Raw genomic sequence first — 19,923 nt, 5'->3', positions numbered from 1 at the left:
CTTTTGTAGTTGCTGAGATCTCGACGTTCATACGGACAGACAGACGGACAGACGGACGGACAGACGGACATGGCCGGTTCGACTCGGCTATTGATCCTGATCAAGAATATATATACTTTATATGGTCGGAAACGCTTCCTTCTGCCTGTTACATACTTTTCAACGAATCTAGTATACCCTTTTACTCTACGAGTAACGGGTATAAAAAGAAGTTACTTTAGGGAAGAAGTTCACACAAAGTTTTGGATGCAACTGATAAATTTTTGGTGGTTTTCCAGAGCAGAGAAAGACGCACATGGGCGGACCAGATCGCCACGGCTGTAATCCTGATCAAATATATACATACATATATGTATATATACGTTATAGGGTAGATGGGGTAATATACCCTTTTAGTCTGTGAGTAACTAGTATAAGTAGGCAGAGTTGGCAAAAGTAATGGATATAGAAGATGTAAGTAATGAAGAAGGGTAATTTATAAGAAAAACTACTGTACGAAGGGCATAATTAGTTTTTGCCTTTAATGTCTCTTAAATGAAATTGTAGTTTTTAGTAACCTTAAGTTTATAAACAGATATGTCTGTTGTATAAGTTGCACCGAAGTTTATAAAATTCACACATACAACTTTTTACAGCGTTTTCCTTGATTGCCCATTTGATATTCATTTATGCCTCAAATCGATTCAGCACAAGCAGCGATTCTTTTTAAACCATGAAACAATTTCAGTGCAATTTCGAAATGGCAATCCCACCTTTTTCCCATTTATTTCTTTGCCGGTTGAACCCGTCAAACCCAGCCCCATTGGCATTGTTGTCACTGCTACCATTGAGATGACGATGATGATGATGACGACTATGCCAGCAATTGCATAATGCATGAATGACGAGATTCCCACTAGCACATTGGCCTACGAATATTCAGCACGGAATTCGCATACCGACAGGGCAAACTGTTGGTCAAGTGTTGACAATGGCGCCAATCTTCGCCACAAAAGCGGATGTCTTTATAGGCACTTAGAGGCTCAGTCGACATGGATGACAAAACGTATAGGGCAAGTACACAAAACGAAAAGAACACCTTGTTTTGCGTGGAGCACGAATTTTACCGATTAACTCATTCTTTGAGGCCTAAGAACAAATTACTTAACTTTTAAAGTTAATAAAATTACTTAAAATCTGTTCACGGGAATGCAACCATTCATTCTAAAATTAAATGTTTTCGTTTTCAAATGATTGTTAAAAACCAAACGGATTGTAATGCCGTTCGATATAAACCATAAAATCACGTTTTTCTATAATTATAATTGTAAGTGTAATTGGACTCAACGCTGATGAGCAGAGGACCTGTCGTGCAATGCCACTTGCAACTAAAGGATGCATGTCCTTTCCCTACCTCGACGGCTTCCTGCCGTTGTTTGCTCTTTAACTGCACAATGACAAGGCAATCTTGACACTTGTCAACTCTCTGCTTTCCCGCGCTCTCTTCGTCCTTATCGACACGATGTTCTGTTGGCTTTCCTAGTCCGTCATTAGTGTACTCACCTAATGGCCAAAGCCTTATCAATCGTTCTCATAGGTGTGCAGTAGGAAACATGCTCGATGACAATTTCTTTGTTGAGATTAACCTTAGATACTTATTTGTGCAAATGTACTTGCCTAACTTGCTGACTATTGAAGGAAATAACTTGAAATAATATGTAAGTTCTTACAGGATGAGCAAAGAAGAATAAGGCCTCATGATCCGCAATCTAAATGTAGTTCATAAAGATTTGAGACGTACAAAAAATTATGCAAGACTTTGTTTGCGTTATTTTAAGGTGTACATCAAACTTTATGTCACGTTAACTTTCATTACTTTTTACTCTAGTCTAAGCCAAATTTTCGGAAGTCCAGTGAAACCCGTCAAACCCGATCAATCATTCCATCAATTTCCGCCGTAGCTTCCAGTTTTAAGGCCATCGGTGACCCAACCCGGCAAAAAAAAGAACCCTTTTGTTCGTCGTTTATAAGCCATCTGCAGTGACGTTTTTTCGATGTCATCGAAAAATTTGAGCCCAGTAAAAAGAAAACCAATAGGTTCTTCGCATGTTGGAACGAAGAGCCCTAGACCCATAAATCATACCTCTGCATCATCAGTCAGCAGGACAATGGACAGGAGTCCTCCCGGAACCGAGGGCAAGTGGTTTGCAACGCCCCCAATATGTTTGGGATGTGGCTGAAAGAAGTTTGTTCCTCTGAGCCTGTCCGTCAAGGTTACCAACAACAAGGTTAAACACCCGGAATTTCTTCAGGAGTTCTCAACTTCCAGTCCCTTGGACATCACGCTTTTGTCGCAGATAATGGATATTGCAAAATCGGCTGACAATGAAGGAGCTTTCACCCGGATTTCATTACTCCCAAGGCTAATGTGCGGTTCATTGAATCTTATTTCGTAATTAAGCTTGTGAGTCTGCGGGTTAGCCAAAGCAATTATCGATTTGCTTTGAAAATCGAATGTATTCATAGTCCCGAGGCGTCGAAGCAGTTGCCATAAATTTGAACCCGAAAACAATTTAACACTAACCGCTACGTTTTTGGAAGGGATTTGGGGGATGGGCTCTCTCATTTTCATTTGTTTCAAGAAAATGGGTCAAACTAATTGTACATGGCTGCACTAAGGGGTGCCATTGAAAAGATTAATTAGGTAAAGTGCCTGCCCGATGGGCTCAAAAGAAAATCTGGCCAAAAGCTCTTTCGCCTAATTAAAACGAAAGTGCAAAAAATATCCACTAGAATGCGGAGCGTTTACAGCAAAAAGAAATCCGCCGAAGTAAGCTTAAGCTGGTCACAAAAAAATTTTCACAACTTTTCGTGCTAATCGTATAAAATCCGATGAAAGCTGCGTGCACAAGTGTTTTTTGATAAGATTCTCGTACAATTTTTAATCATAATTTATTATAAACTTTTCACACTAAAAGTACGAGTAACATTTAAAATTTAGTAATCAATACCATTTAACTTTAACATTTTACAAATTATTTTCTTTGCTTTATTAATTTTACCTCTGTATATTCAAGCTACACAGGTTATAAAATGGTCCCTCATTGCCAAATCATGCAGCAAATTAGCGGTTTTATATTCCAAAGCCAACCACAAAGCCGACACAAATCGACAATACCAAAAGCCAAAAATTGACAGAGCTATTTTGTTTGACAACAAATAATACCAGAAATTACTAATTAGCAGAATTGGCTCCTATATAAATTAATTCAATTCTGACAACGGGCTAATGAGAACATTTTCGTATTCGAAACGTAATGGATGCTGGCATTAAAGGGACAAATGTGAGCGCAAACACAACAAGCAAATGCGTCAGTGTCATTGTCAGTTGGAGAGAAATTATACAAGGACACAAAAGGACACGTACGGGTGCCATAATTTACCGGGAAGCAAAAGCCCATGAAATGGGCACCAGTCCATAAATTATGCCACTTCCCCTGCCGAAATGGCTCTGACACTCGATTCTCAGTTAACTGCTGGCCTTTAGACTTTAGCCAGATCTGACATAATTAATGACCAGACTTCATCGTATTGTTTTTCCTATTTATACCCGTTACTCGTAAAAGGGTATACTAGATTCGTTGAAAAGTATGTAACAGGCAGAAGGAAGCGTTTCCGACCATATAAATATATATTCTTGATCAGGATCAATAGCCGAGTCGATCTGGCCATGTCCGTCTGTCCGTCCGTCTGTCCGTCTGTTCGTCCGTCTGTCCGTCTGTCCGTCCGTATGAACGTCGAGATCTTAGGAACTACAAAAGCTAGAAAGTTGAGATTAAGCATACAGACTCCAGAGACATAGAAGCAGCGCAAGTTTGTCGATTCATGTTGCCACGCCCACTCTAACGCCCACAAACCGCCCAAAACTGCCACGCCCACACATTTGAAAAATGTTTTGGTATTTTTTCATTTTTGTATTGGTCTTGTAAATTTCTATCGTTTTGCCAAAAAACATTTATTTAATCATATGAACTCCGCACCCCGCACCTTGCACCCCGCTCCCAGCACCCAGCACTCTGCACCCCGCACTCAGCACCCCGCACCCTGCACCCCGCACCGCGCATAAAAATTAATAAAAAACAAGAGAGAACGCTATAGTCGAGTTCCCAGACTATCTGATACCCGTTACTCAGCTAGTGGAAGTGCAAAGGAGAAATTTCCACACTGACAGTTTTTGGTGCGGTAGCACCCCGCTGAGTAACGGGTATCAGATAGTCGAGAAACTCGACTACAGCGTTCGCACCCCGCACCCCGCACCCAGCACCATGGACCACGCACCCCGGACCCTGCACCCCGCACTCAGCACCCCGCACCCCGAACCCCGCACCACGGACTCCGGACTCCGGACCCCGCACCCCGCACCCCGGACCGGACCCAGCACCCCGCACCCACGGACCGGACCCCGGACCCGCACCCGGGACCGGACCCCGCACCACGAACCCCGCACCCCGGACCGGACCCCGGACCTCGCACCCCGCACCCCGGACCGGACCCCGCACCCCGGACCGGACCCCGCACCCCGGACCGGACCCCGCTCCCCGGACCGGACCCAGCACCCCGGACCTCGGACCGGACCCCGGACCCGCACCAGGGACCGAACCCCGCACCCCGGACCGGAGCCCGGACCTCGCACCCCGGACCGGAAACCGAACCCCGGACCCCGCACCCCGGACCCCGCACCCGGACCCCGGAACACGCACCCCGGACCCCGCACCCGGACCACGGAACCCGCACCCCGAACCCCGCACCCCGCACCCCGGACCGAACCCCGCACCCCGGACCCCGGACTCCGGACCGGACCCCGGACCCCGCACCCCGGACCCGCACCCGGGACCGGACGCCGGACCTCGCATCCCGGACCACGGACCGGACCCCGGACCTCGCACCCCGCACCCCGGACCGGACCCCGCTCCCCGGACCGGACCCCGCACACCGGACCGGACCCCGCTCCCCGGACCGGACCCAGCACCCCGGACCTCGGACCGGACCCCGGACCCGCACCCGGGACCGGACCCCGCACCCCGCACCCCAAACCCCGCATCCCGGACCGAACTCCGGACCCCGCACCCCGAACCCCGCACCCCGGACCGGACCCCGCACCCCGCACCCCGGACCGGACCCCGCACCCCGGACCCCGGACCCGCACCAGGGACCGAACCCCGCACCCCGGACCGGAGCCCGGACCTCGCACCCCGGACCCCGGACCCCGGACCGGAAACCGAACCCCGGACCCCGCACCCCGGACCCCGGACCCCGCACCCGGACCCCGGAACCCGCACCCCGGACCGCGCACCCGGACCACGGAACCCGCACCCCGAACCCCGCACCCCGCACCCCGGACCGGACCCCGCTCCCTTGACCGGACCCAGCACCCCGGACCGGACCCCGGACCCGCACCCGGGACCGGACACCGCACACCGCACCCCAAACCCCGCATCCCGGACCGTTTTTTTATCTGCAAAATTAATATGCAATTAAAGCCGACTGCGAAGCTGAAACTCCAGATTTAACAGATTTAATGAAATCACATACGAAAGTCCAATAAGCCCTCCAGCTTTGGAAACAATTTGTTGGCTATGAACGTGAACGAGGTAGAAAGGACATTATAGAATATTCGAAACATGTTAGCTTGTTAAAACTTTTTCCACGCTTTGGGATGTTCACGTTATTTACGCTCACTGCTCACTGGGCAGCCATACATGAAAAATTCGGGCAAAGGACTTGTGGTCACAACGAAATGAAGCTGATGTTGCCAAGCGACTATAAAGCGAAGCTAGCCAACTGTGAGAAAACAAGAAACCAATAACGGAAAGATGAACCTATCAGAAGATGAACACTTTAATTTAGGCCCAGAAAAGACAATGCCTTTTCTGAATATATAAGAGTGAAATTATTTGCTAGGTGTTAATGTTTTGCATGTGTTTCGTTAAGTTTTAGGATGTATTTAAAAAAAAGCAAGAAGGCTAATAGTATAAAAAGAAAAGATTTAATTCAAGAATATACGTTTAGTTTTTGAGTATCTTGGGTTTAAGTTTAATGTTAATAGTTTATACACGTATCTATTTCGATACCATAAACATATAAAAGATTCTCGAGGACATTGCCAAAATTGTGTACGGGAAAATTGACAGAAAGGATACAAACTGGCACCAATCCAAACAGTAAAATGGAAATGGCAACTGACACTCGATGTCAACCTACTTTTTTTGTACTTATTTTGGATTTTTTCTTATTGTCATTCTTCTCTTTGTTGTTGCAATGTTGACCGTAGTAAACAGCAAGTGAAGGTGAAAGGGCGAACTCAAATAGGTTTTTCTCTTAGGAAATTTATGGCCACAGGGTTCAGCAATGCTTTTTATGAACTGAATTTAGAATTAATTTATTCTGTAATGGTATTTTATTAGATATAAGCCCCTTTAAAATATCTTTTATCTGAAGCACTATAACTTAAAACCCATAATGGCATACAAATTATCTAAGCACCCTGTTTAAAAGGGAAAAGGAAACGAATTTTTATGTTGCGAAATACTACCGGGGTTTTTGGCTGACAAAAAAAGTTGCTAACTGACAAAAGTTGATTATGTTCTTCAAGGCGTTCGACTCGATTGGAAATTCTTTTCTGGTCTATCTGTCTCTAATTGAGGTGCGTATAAGTTTTCGAAAGTTTTTGGCAGTCTCTACTAAAGGCTATCGGTGAAGAGTCAACAGCGGAAAACATGACGCAATTTCGGGCTGCTCATAATTTCAAATGCAAATGAAATGCGCATAGCAAAATTTTGCGGTTTTTCTGGAGCTTCTTTCCGCCCACTTGTGCCGGCAGACGTGAAGTTGTTGATACACTTGGGAAAGCTTAATAATCATTAGTGCTCGTTAACCTGATCGGGGTATTTAACGTCAACCAGTTGTAAGGAAAAATCTAAGAATATACTGGTAAAATAGAATCGGACGACTTTTTTCAGTGTTGAACCAACCACACACAAGTAACACTGCTTCTCATCCGGCAGATACGTGTTCTACAGCTGCCACAATTACGAGAGCATTAACATGAGGTTTTGGAGGATGGGTGCCCCCAAAAGCATGCTCGCAATTTAGCCAGCTTGCAGTGGCTAGAGCCTGGGTAAAATACCTGAAATGCCACTACTGCAAGTTTTCCTCCTTTTGCATTCCACCTTTTGTCAGTACAAACTGCAGGCAACTACACTCCGAAAGGGCCCTCCATCATACGCTTTTCTAGTTGTTGGTTTTGCACCTCTCATTTTATTAACAGAGCGGGTATATTATATTTATGTATCGCAAGGACAAACAAGTTTTTATACATGCCTAATTAAACGGCATGCATTTTTAATACATTAAGAAAAATGTTATAATTGCCTTCATGGCCTTAAGAGAAGTTTCACAAAAAGAAACTCTAAAATAAACCTCTCTCAACATTTCATTAAGAAAAGAGGTTTACAATAAATTCAGTATTACTAAAAATACTTTGTATAACGGGTATCATTTAGTCGAAAAAACCTAACTTTCCGATGGTAGTGGCGCTCTGTGTAAAAGTAAAACGCTGTTGAGTTCATTAAAAATTTGACTAAGTGCGTTGTCATCGTCATCATGGAAACCTCTGACCCTGTCTCCACATTAATGTGAACTGGTGCTTGGCATCCTGCACGTCCTTGCCAGAAGTTCTACGTGTGTTTGTGTGCTTATATGTACATATATGCGGATGGTTTTCGGTGAGGATATGCTACTGGTGTGCGGTAGCGCGCTTGAACTTTGCCGCCTCGCATGTGCGTCTGTTTTTTTCGGTTTTTACGGCAACCGAAATTGGATTTTGTTGCTAAACGCAGACTGAATACTTCAACCGGAATTATGGCAAGATGATGGGCCCCAAAAGTCTTTTTTTTATTTTTTTGAAATATGCATATGCAATAGATAGCTTTAAAGGGACAGTTTTAATACATCTCATAGTAATTTTCATATAAAATAAATCTGAAGATTTAAATACGGTTCCAATTAGTATTGTTAAGCTGAATCAACTGATATTCATTTTGAGGCTTTAAAGATTTAAATAGCCTCTTAAATTCATTTGAGTAGAACAAATATTTACTGCTTAAGAAACTTAATAACTATTAACCTTATATTTAACATTTTTGGTAATTATAATTAATGCTTTTATATTTTAATTAAAATCAATCCGACATTTATTTACACATATATACGAGTCCCTTGAATCAACAAAGCTACAAGTACTATCCATAGGCATTGAAAATATTTTTAAAAACTCTTGAAGTGTGAAAATCTCGATATTTCTCTTTTCGAGAGCTCTTTGAAATGTACGGAAAACTCTCCTCTCTGTTGTGAACAAGCGGCACAAAGAAGATACGCGTGGGAAAATCAACGAGTTCCCTTGTGACAAAATCAATAGATAAAGGAAAATCCACGAAAACAGCTGTTTTAGACATTCAAAATGTAAACAAGGAGAGAGACTAAAAATATGACTCTCTTTCAAGAGCAAGGATTGTCCTGAAGAGAAGAGCTGGCATTTTACGTTTGCCAGAAATCCGATTTAGTTGTTCGCAGCTCTTCGACGTCGGCGGCTGGTGGCACGGAAAAACGGGAAAACCACGGAAAATTTAACATCGCCCGTCCACACACACACACACAGTCACAAACGACAGTGTGTTCCATATGTGTAATCAAACCGTTCGGAGCCCCGCCGTTTATATATAGAAAATTTCAACGCACGCAGCTCTGTGAAAAACTTAAATACGAAAATAAATTAGGAAAACCGTGGCCACTTTTCAAAGGCGCACCGAAAAAATGAAATGAATAGAATCGCGCTTTCCACAGGCTCGCGTTAATCGCAGCTAATATCGTTATTATTACTCGCATTACGCATACGCCCCGTGTGCCGTTCGGCGTGTTTGTGTGCCTGTGTGCGGTGGAGAGCGAAAAGAAAAGCTCTGCTTGCGTCGCAGTCGACGTTGCGACTCCACCCAAAATTGTATATCAATTTTGAAGTGGTATTTCGTGTTTTTCAAAGTGTACCGCCTGCCTGCTTGACCAGAAACGGGGCCAAATGCCACGATATAGTCCCTAGGAACAATACCAGCGAGAATCGAATCGAAAAAAACCAAGGAAAATGCGAGAAAAATGTTTGGTTTATGCGAAAAGTTGATGACACATTTCGCTGTCATTTTGACCGCATTTTCTCTCTCCCAGCCGCTGTTGTTGTTGCTGATTTGCGGGCCGCATGGCGGCACCTTCCCCTCGACCTCCACCCACTGGGCGGAGGCCTCGGCGGCTGATGAAGCGTAAGTCTGTCATCTGCCACCTCCCTCAGGTGGTAATTGGTCAGTAGGATATTTACATTTAAGAGACACGCAAGGATTTTAATGTCGACAAAGGGAATGTAGGAATGGGGCTTTGAAAAGCAGTCAATTACGGGGCGTGCCCGCCACCGCCACCATCATCTCGTTAATTTTTCGTACATTTATGCTAATTTCGTTGCCTGTCGCGCGGCTTTTTATTAGTCTACACAATATTCCCTGTGGTCACAAAATGGGCTTTTTCGACTGCCGGCTGTGAATAAGCTTATATTCAGGCGATTGCGGGTGAATTCAAAGTGGTTCTGTATTTTTTAAAACTTTAAAGTAATAATAAAGCCTATAATTCTTGCTGACTTTCGTTCTTTCGATCCGATACCACTACAAAATTTAAATCATTAAATTCATAAAACATCCATTTATTATGTAGTTTTTATCATAATTTCTTGTTGAGTGCGTTATTTAGTCCTAAAAAAGTTTGCCATTTGAATTAGTTGATTACAGAAATTGCCATCTGGGACTTGAATGTAATTATTTAAATTAATTTTCTACATATAAGTTGTTTTCGTTTTAGCAAGATCTAAAGTTATATTGCAACTATTATGAGTCTAATAGCTAAACGAAACGTAGCTGGAAGGAAAACTGTTATTGTTAATTCAACTCAAGTTGTTTTAATTCACGGTTTTCATTCAACAAATTTCTCAGAATAAGCATAAGTCGTTTACAAGTGAAGGATATTCAAATGATTTGCTACTTGTAAATATTATGATGTGCCGATAAACTGCTAAGACAACCACTAACAATGATTAGTCCTTAGTTTGGGTTTCACAAACACAATTACTTAGGCATTTGCATTCATACATTTTATCTGCCAAATTCAGATATAAGATAATTGGACATAAATGGTTAGATGTAAAAATGATTGTGTCATCTGTACGCAAGGTATTCTTATGGTCTAAATGCCATATTTTATTTATTCCGTCATTTTTCGTTGCGTGTTTAAGCGTCTTGTCTCATGTTTCAAACACTTTTATATTACTTTGTGCGTCAGCATTTTTACTCATTATGGTCTCTAGACTTTTCTCCCCCTGATAATATTTCCCTTGCTAGACGGTCTCAATTTTTGTTGTGTACCCCAAGTTTTTACTAAGCAACATGAAAATTGTATTTCTGACATGCTGACATTAGGAATGACGCGAAAAGGTAGAATCACTGATGCTTATTTACGCAAAATGAATAATTTATCGGACATTTTGTTTGAGGCCAATAAACACACGGCCAAAGACATACAATTAATTAAAGGAAACAGGGGATCTAGGGTAACCAAAATCTGTTCTCTTTTGCTTGTGAAGAATATGCTGAAAGCTCAGGGCCCTCATGATTAATACGTTTCAAATTAATAGAGCACATATAGTTTCAGTGATTTTGCAGTATATATACTCCATTGCAGAAATACGCAAGCAAATCTAAATGACTCATAAAAAGTTTACGGGCCACATAAATTATAATAAAGTAAATGTCCAATTAGCGAACTACATCATGGATACATAAATAATCAAATATTAAACACCAAAAACCCCTTAATAAAATTTCTCCAACCAAATTAGCTCTACTAAATAGCCACAAAACTGCGTCATGGAAACGAGCAGAGACCGAAAATCGCTTTATGTCCGTTCGCATTACAAGGAATATTTAATGGGAAGTTGGTATTTTTAGCGCACTGCAGCCAGGCGAGCGTTAATAGAATATAGCAATTTATGCCCGAGGGAGCCATAATAAAAATTTAATCTTAAATAGAAAATATTGTTCAAATGGAGATGGGCAAGTCCTATTAAAAGTTTTAAGAGAAATTTTCATGTGGTGACATGATAAGTGATACAATTTCCTCGAGTGCTAATGCTTTTCCCATTTTCCGTGGTCGGAGCTAACAAGGGCCACCTAAAACAATGACAAACGAGATACGACAAAGCAATATGGGCAAATTAATTAAACAACTCCAGAACGCAATAAAAGCCAGAGAGGCATCGTTCATTTTCAACTACCAACCAGCGGCAAAAACAATTTTACCGAGCGCCGACCGGGCCAAAACACTTGAGAATGTGCGGGGAATGTATATAGGGGCACATAGGGGCATATATCGGGGTGCTTCGGGGCTGGCGGAATAACTGTGTCAAAGGCAACGTCGGCGACAGAAGTGAAATGAAAATGGCCGAAACAGCGCCGCCGGCTGCGTCGGCGACATCAAAAGCCACGTCAAGAGATTTCCCGCACTAAAAAGAGCTAAAGAGCGGCAAGAAACTAGTGCGGTCATGCGCAGGCACTACGAGTAGCACAGAATGCCTTTAAATGTTTATAGTTAATGTCAAACTCTCACGCGATTGGTTGTCAAGCAAATGCATTGGCCAAATAAATTACTAACACGTTTTCAAATATACACTAGCATCCAAAATTTCGCTAATACCTTATTTCTTTTGTATGAGCTATCAAATAGCCTTTATTGAAGTATTTAAAGTTACTGCCATACCTAAAAGGCCTTTAACGTTTTGCGGCTGGAATGTTAATTTCTTATTTCTCACTGCTAGTTGCCAAAAAAAAAAGCAAATTAAAGTAATGCTGATTATCCCCCCAACATTACAATTTCTAATAGTTTTATTATCCAAAGAAAACCTTTTAAATCCAATAATAATTAGTTACTTAAATGTTATAATTTCTAATAAGTGATAGTTGGACTAGTCTCTTCAGCATAATACATCTAACTAATATTTGTGGAAAATACAAATACAAAATCACTAACGGTTATTATTGTTTATTATAGTTTATTTGCTATTCGAATGCATTAACTAATGGGAATCGGTCCGAAAACATATTACATTCTCAAGAGAAAGTCCTTCTTTGAAGAGAGAGGGAAAAGAGAGCGAAAAAGAGCAAAGGTGCGCGCGCAGGCACTTGTTGATTTCTCAACATGAAACAGCTGCTCGTGGTGAAACGCCGACTGCGCTGCCAGGAAGACGGCGTTGTCACATATATATTTAGACCAGGTGTGCGGTGCAAGGAAGGTGCGAACACAACCAACAAACCACCCCAAGCTCCTATACACCACTGGCTAACATGTGCGCTAATTGAATTAGTGGAACTCGGACAGGTGGTTGGCACCTTGCTGGCGCAATTCTGACGTCGGGCAGTGCTGTTTACTGTTTTGCACTTCGTGGGGATATAACTTACAAAGAAATTTAATTGGATTGCAAGTTTGTAGGCATACAAAAAAAACAAGTTTTTTGAAGGGATAACCCTACCAACTAAGTACAAAAATGGGCCTTACACTTTCAATGACTTTTTATTATTTTTTTTAAAGTGAAAATAATTCTTATAACGCATAAGAATTCACATAAGAGGGAACAAAATATTCTAGAATGTATTAAATCCTATATTTATATGTACCTAAAGCTGAAATTACAGATGTATCAACACTTCGGTATTATTGTACAACGTTCAAACCATTTTTGTTTACAATTAGTTGTACGAAAATAAATAAGAGAAGCCATCTTTTTAATATAGCTTACTCATTAAATGTTTTGTTCGTTGCAGCGTCGGCAAGTGGGCCACCCAGTTTGGCGACGAGCTGTTCGCGCTGGCGCAGAAGATCACCAAGTCGCAGGAGATCAAGGAGAAGTACAAGGAGTACAATGCCCGTGTGGAGCTGAAAAACGGAACAGAGCTGATTAAGTCTATTACCAAAAATGTGGGCAGGATGCTGGCGAGGAAAATGGATGCGGTGCGGTGCATTCAGGAGCGGGCGGAATTCGTCAACGAGAACTTTGAATTTAATCTCACTTATGCGCTGAAGAACTTCACCTACATCTCTAGCAAGTATTCAACCTTTAATGGAAACAGTTCCGAGGAGCTGGAACCGAAGGAGGCTGAGTACGACTGGATGTATAGGAATATGGAGTTGAATCCGGATACACACTTCTACAATACGCCAGTGGACACGGAACACAGTTCAGTGCACGTGCCATCGAATATATGGGATCGATCGGAGCGTGTTCTAAAGACCATAATGTGGTCCGAGCATCTGGACGAGGTGTTTCGGCAGAATTACCAATCCGATCCGGCCTTATCTTGGCAGTACTTTGGCTCCGATACGGGAATCCTGCGTCACTATCCGGCTGCCCAATGGACTGATACCAGACCAAATCGTGATGATGCCGACACCTATGATTGCCGCAAAAGGTCTTGGTACATTGAGACAGCCACCTGCTCAAAGGACATTGTCATCCTGCTGGATCATTCGGGTTCAATGACTGGTTTCCGGCATCATGTGGCAAAGTTTACCATTCGCAGCATCTTAGACACTTTCTCGAATAATGACTTTTTCACCATTCTGCGGTACTCGAGTGAGGTAAATGACATAATACCCTGCTTCAATGGAGCCCTCGTCCAGGCGACCCCCGAGAACATAGAGGTCTTCAATCAGCAGATCGAGCTGTTGGACGATCCAGAAGGTTATGCTAATCTCACCTTGGCCTACGATACGGCCTTCCAACTGCTGCGAAAATACTACGATAGTCGTCATTGTGCCACCAATTCTACCTGCAACCAGGCCATTATGTTGGTCACCGACGGAGTGGCTGGAAATACCACCGAAGTCTTTCAGAAGTACAACTGGGGCAATGGCGAAAATGGAACCTCGCAGATGGACACCCGTGTGTTCACCTATTTGCTGGGCAAGGAGGTCACCAAGGTGCGCGAAATCCAGTGGATGGCCTGCCTTAATCGGGGATACTACTCGCATGTCCAAACGTTGGATGAGGTCCACGAAGAGGTGCTGAAGTACGTCGACGTCATTGCCACGCCCTTGGTGCTACAGAACGACCAGCATCCGCCCACCTGGACGCACGCCTTCACCGACAAAACGGTTAGAGCCTGAACCCAAGAAATATTTTTTAATATAATTATACCCGTTACTCGTAGAGTAAAAGGGTATACTAGATTCGTTGAAAAGTATGTAACAGGCAGAAGGAAGCGTTTCCGACCATATAAAGTATTAGATTAGGCATACAGACTCCAGAGACATAGACGCAGCGCAAGTTTGTCGATTCATGTTGCCACGCCCACTCTAACGCCCACAAACCGCCCAAAACTGCCACGCCCACACTTTTGAAAAATGTTTTGATATTTTTTCATTTTTCTATTGGTCTTGTAAATTTCTATCGAATTGCTAAAAAAACGTTTTGCCACGCCCACTCTAACGCCCACAAACCGCCCGAAGCTGCCACGCCCACACTTTTGAAAAATGTTTTGATATTTTTTCATTTTTGTATTAGTCTTGTAAATTTCTATTGATTTGCCAAAACACTTTTTGCCACGCCCACTCTAACGCCCACAAACCGCCCGAAGCTGCCACGCCCACACTTTTGAAAAATGTTTAGATATTTTTTCATTTTTGTATTAGTCTTGTAAATTTCTATCGATTTGCCAAAAAACTTTTTGCCACGCCCACTCTAACGCTCACAAACCGCCAAAAACTGTCAGTGTTGAAGACTCTCCTTCGCACTTCTACTAGCTGAGTAACGGGTATCAGATAGTCGGGGAACTCGACTCTAGCGTGCTCTCTTGTTTTTAATATAGTTTCATAATATAAAGTCGAAGTCCTTGGAATAGTTATAGTTTGAAATAATAGTTATACTTGTAGGCTTGATATCAAAGTTGATATGAATGTACAAATATGAATACTCAATTTTATAACACCCATTTATACTATGTAAGAAAAACATGGTAATATTATAATTTACCATACAGTACGATCCAAAAACGTCCAATGAGAAACGACCTCGCCTGATGATATCCGTGGGAGTGCCCGCCTTCGATCGCTTTTATCGCCACGCCAACCTCACCAATCCGAGGGCACGTTTGTTAGGAGTCGCTGGAACAGACGTGCCCGTGGAAGATATAGACAAGTTGACACTGCCCTACAAGGTGGGAAAATGAGTTTAACCAAAATGTTTGATACTAATTGGGCAGTTTTCTCTAGCTGGGTGTTAATGGCTACTCGTTTGTGGTGTCCAACAATGGATATGTTCTGCTGCATCCCGATCTACGACCCATTGGGGTAAGCTGAACCATATCAAATGGTGAATTCTTATACATATTCGATATCACCCACCCAGACCAATGGAAAGATGAATCCGAACTACAACAGCATCGACTTCACCGAAGTGGAGCACCTGTTCGAGGACCAAAGTCCGCGGGAACCGGGCGAATCCATTCTACATATTCGCAACGCCATGGTGCGCCATGAAGCCAATGAGTTCAAGAGCATATCCGTCAAATTTCACTATGACAAGATGCGCCGTGTTTCCGAGGAGAAGCAGGACTACTTTTTTGCCCCCCTGCCCAACACCCCATTCACCTTGGGCATCGTAATGCCCACCGAATATGGCAAAACTTGGATCAAAGTTGGCGAGGAGGTTGACAAAAATAAGCACATGAAGATAAATATACCGGATTTCTTCATCGGCGATAACTGGAAAGTTCATCCTGATTGGTGGGTATGAACCTGAATTTCCGAGAAATATTAATACATTAAACATTTGATTATATACAGGGTTTATTGCAAATATCATTATTTGGAGGGTCATGAGTTTAAAACGCCCGAGGCGGAATTACGCGAGTTTCTGGGCAAAATGATGCAATACGATTGGAAGTGGCCAGAGCAATATGCGGAGGATGAATCCGACTGGGACGACAAAGATGATCGTAAGTATGCTAAATAGTTGGAAATTTTTGTTAAGATTTTGTGCGACCTGCAGTCAATGCTTAGTATTATTCAGTCCAAAGACGAACACATTTCTCCATTATTAGGAAATATATTACTGACATAAACAAATGGCTTTTAATTGCAGTGAACTGTGGCCGCAAAACGCTAGGTGATAATGCCTACTATTGCAACAAGGAGCTAGTAAACCTGCTTATTTTCGACGCCAAGGTAACGAACTCCAGCTACGGGGTTTGGCGGTTTGAGAGCGATGATGAACGGCAGTTGATAGAGCGTTTCGGTGCTGATCTGCGATTTGTGGCCACCATGAGTGGCCTGACCCGCTGGCAGTTTATTTTTGGAGAGGTTGAGGTGGACACGGATCGGGAATTCGGGGACTACCACACCACGGCCATCGATGAGACCTGGTACAAGAGTGCTATCCTGCAGCACCACGAGGACCGATCGGAGAGCTTCGTCTACTCGGTGAAGTACTACGATGATCCAATGGAAGACAGCGAGGTCAAGGTCACCGCCTCGCATGCGATCTTTCCGAGGGATGGTGGCAAGGAGGCTCCCGCCTGCGTAGTGGGCTTCCAGTTCTCCCACGCCCGGATGTGGGAGCGCTTCTTCAGCATCACAGCAGAGGATCATGTTAGTCGATAAACATTAAATCTTCATATCAAATTACTTAATGTTCTGTTGAACTTATAGTGCAACCATTGCTTGCCCATCTGCACTGATGACGACGTGGATTGCGTGGTAATTGACAATAATGCGTACATCGTGATTGGACAGAATATCAACACCACTGGCAAGTTCTTTGGCGAGTTCCACGGCGATGTTATGACTGCGATGGTGGAAAGGGGCATCTTCCTCAGCATAGAGGTCTACGATTACCAGGAGCAATGCAAGGAGGAGCCAAAGGCGGGTAGCGATGGAAACGGCTTGCTACATGTAAGTCATAGAAATTTGAGTTTAATCATATAAAAAACATTAAATATCATATATTTTTTTCCTACTCCAGCCCCTTCGATTGTTAAGTTTTGGCTGGAAGTGGTTAGTGGGCCGACTCTTTTTTCAATACCAGAGAATTCAATGGTGGGCTGATGGAGCGCCATGTAAGTAGCAGATTGTCTCGAAAAGATGCAGAACGAATATCCGTATATCCTATAATCTCAATGGATCCTTCTTTCAGTTATGGAATATACAGATGAGATTGAAGACGAGTACGTAGCCGTGGGTGATGGAGGAAAGGCTTCGGCTTCTAAGCCAAAAGATGATAGTGACGACGAAAACGCCATGTTCGATGAACCCGAACCCGATCCCATCTATAAGGCGTGTGACAAGCGCTCCACTCTGTATGCACTGCAGCCATCTGCTCTTGTGGGCATCAATGACTTTGTGAAAGCGCCTTCTACTCGACCCTTCTTGGTTAAGAAGATCCCGAACTCCAATCTGGTGCTGGTAATGGTCAATGTCCTGATGCCGTCGCGTAGCGTTCGACTGACCACCGAACCCCAGCGTGTGGAATACGATAAAGAATTCCCCTGCTATAAGCTCAACATGAGCTTCTACGAACGGCGGCGAATCGAGGAGTGTTATACGGTACACGAAGATGTAAGTATTTTTATATGGTATACTAGATTCCTTAATAAGTTTGTAAAGGCCATGTCCGTCAGTCCGTTTGTCCATATAAGAGAACTATAAGAGAACTATAAGTACTAGAAAGATTAAACGTGCAGACTCTAAAGACTCAGACGCAGCTAAAGTTTGTGTACAAGATTGCCACGGTCGCTCTAACTCCCTCAAATCGCTCTAAGTTTTGTCTTATGATTAAAGTGAGATCATTTAATTAAGAAGATTTTTAAATATTTTGTTTCCTTTCTTATTTAGGAGGAACTGTACACCTATTGCGGCAATGCCTCGCGGCTGGGTTTGACGCTTCAGCTAATGCCGCTGACCATAATTTTAGTGTTTCACCTGACGTACGCCTTTATGCGTTAGGTATAATACACAAAAACTATACATTATACAACTATTATGTACTATACGCGACTACGATCGGTTTGTTATTTATACATATATATAAATATATTTTTGGTTTTCTATAGATTGTAAACCATGCCGTAGTCCAATACTTTGTCGAATGTTTAACAAAAACGCAAAACAAACAAAAACTGGCACAATCTTCGGTACTAAAACCACTATAAGCAAGAACAATTTCAACTTTTAGACTTACAAACTGCGCCAAAAATTTTGAAACGGGGTGTTACTATATTTTAAAAATGTAGCGAATGATGGAGGCTGCTGTAATAAGAGGGGACAACTTGAAGACCAACGATTTCACACGATGAGTTTCCTTGTTCCCAGCTGCTCCCACAACAGTTTCTTAGAATCTTAATGAATGCAATGTTTTTTTATATACAATACATACCTAACGCCTATAGAAAAATACCCACGTTTCAATGACTATTTTGATACATTAATATGGTGCAACCAATGCCAAATATTAAATGAATAAATTAGCAAATGTTAGAAAATGCGAACAAAAATAATTCGAATGACAATTATTTTTGTAATTTTATAAAACTTAGTTGATTTTTTACAACAATAAAATCGTATAAATATTATAATACACGAACAAGATGAAGAAGCTAAAAAATACACAAAACACTACCTTTTGTTAGGAATATTCGCGCCATTTCTCAAGGCCGAATAGAATAACTATGGTTTTCGTTTTTGAACGCAGCCTTAAACAGTTTAGAACAGATAATATTTAATGTTAATGCGGCAAACATTTTTCGTATGTTTTCGTACAATTTTTTAAAGTGTACTTTATTGAATATAATGTTTTGAAAACGGCAAATCCAGCATAGGACCACCTGTAAAGTATGCAATACTTATTTATTACTGAGTTCGAAAACCCCATCTATTATTTACAGCACTCTTCAGGCCTTACACTAAGTAAAATATCTTTAACAAGATTTACACAGAAGATGGAAGGGGAAACAAAACCATAAATGAATACCAAAACCTAATTGCCTTTGTATCGTATTTCGAATGTGGAAACAATTTATGAACTTTATGAATTTATGCCTAGAAACCTAAAACAAAATATGTAATATTATGATGAAGACAATTTAAATTAAGATTATTTTCAAGAAAATGAAATCAAAAGAAGAAGAAGTTTTTAAAGGTGAGCTAAGAGGCTAAGCTGAATGGAAAAATGAAATGAAAACAGTTAACTATTAAATGTAATTTTTTAAACAAACTGAATTACTAATACAACCTTTATTTTTTGGAGTGTTTAAAAGTTGTACCATGTATAAAAATATGACATAACAAAATCTAGTAATAATGGTATACGTGGATTTGCTTCAAGTTCATCATCAAGTTAATGTTCATCTCTATGAGTTATAGACTCTTTTAATCATATTTTATTAAATTTCGACACGTATACACAATGTATATGACATGTCCACTAAAAATAAGAAACGATAAACATTTTAAATTTCCTTAGTAAAATAAATGAACTAATAGTCGACGAATATTTACATATTTTTGAACTTTTTGTGGCTTTCAAAAAGGTAAGTGTATTTTATTTATAGCTTTGTATTGGGAGTTAAGAATATTTAATATTTATAACTTAAACAACCCTTTTGAAATGCTAACAACTATCCTACTACTATCTTAAGCAATTGACTTTACAGTTATAGGTAAATAAAATTTTGGAGCGGAAAATCGGTGGAAAATTAATATAAATTAAATTATTAATGGTCCATGTTTTGTATGCCCTGTATACCCTCAGAA

At 41.9% G+C, this 19,923-nt stretch overlaps 1 protein-coding gene across 1 annotated transcript; it reads left to right on the top strand.

Annotated features, from left to right (window-relative positions):
- Positions 1-8,613: 8,613 nt before the first annotated feature.
- Positions 8,614-19,666, top strand: LOC120452385 (voltage-dependent calcium channel subunit alpha-2/delta-3). The gene is made up of 11 exons (XM_039636583.2): positions 8,614-9,344; positions 12,942-14,271; positions 15,156-15,332; positions 15,388-15,465; positions 15,524-15,900; positions 15,961-16,112; positions 16,259-16,764; positions 16,825-17,067; positions 17,138-17,231; positions 17,309-17,730; positions 18,007-19,666. Exons 1-11 carry the CDS (start codon positions 9,184-9,186, stop codon positions 18,115-18,117), a joined length of 3,651 nt encoding a protein of 1,216 aa, XP_039492517.1. The 5' UTR covers positions 8,614-9,183; the 3' UTR covers positions 18,118-19,666.
- Positions 19,667-19,923: the final 257 nt, after the last annotated feature.

The sequence above is a fragment of the Drosophila santomea genome, chromosome 2L, assembly GCF_016746245.2.
Source record: "Drosophila santomea strain STO CAGO 1482 chromosome 2L, Prin_Dsan_1.1, whole genome shotgun sequence".
Classification (NCBI taxonomy): Eukaryota; Metazoa; Arthropoda; class Insecta; order Diptera; family Drosophilidae; genus Drosophila; species Drosophila santomea.
This window is presented reverse-complemented; position numbering and strand designations above follow the sequence as displayed.

Excerpts from the sequence above, each read along its gene's own strand:
- LOC120452385 (XM_039636583.2), top strand. The coding sequence starts at position 9,184 with ATGTTTGGTTTATGCGAAAAGTTGATGACACATTTCGCTGTCATTTTG. Across the intron at positions 9,345-12,941 it reads GCCTCGGCGGCTGATGAAGC|CGTCGGCAAGTGGGCCACCC; the intron begins GTAAGTCTGTCA and ends TGTTCGTTGCAG. Across the intron at positions 16,765-16,824 it reads GCATCACAGCAGAGGATCAT|TGCAACCATTGCTTGCCCAT; the intron begins GTTAGTCGATAA and ends TTGAACTTATAG.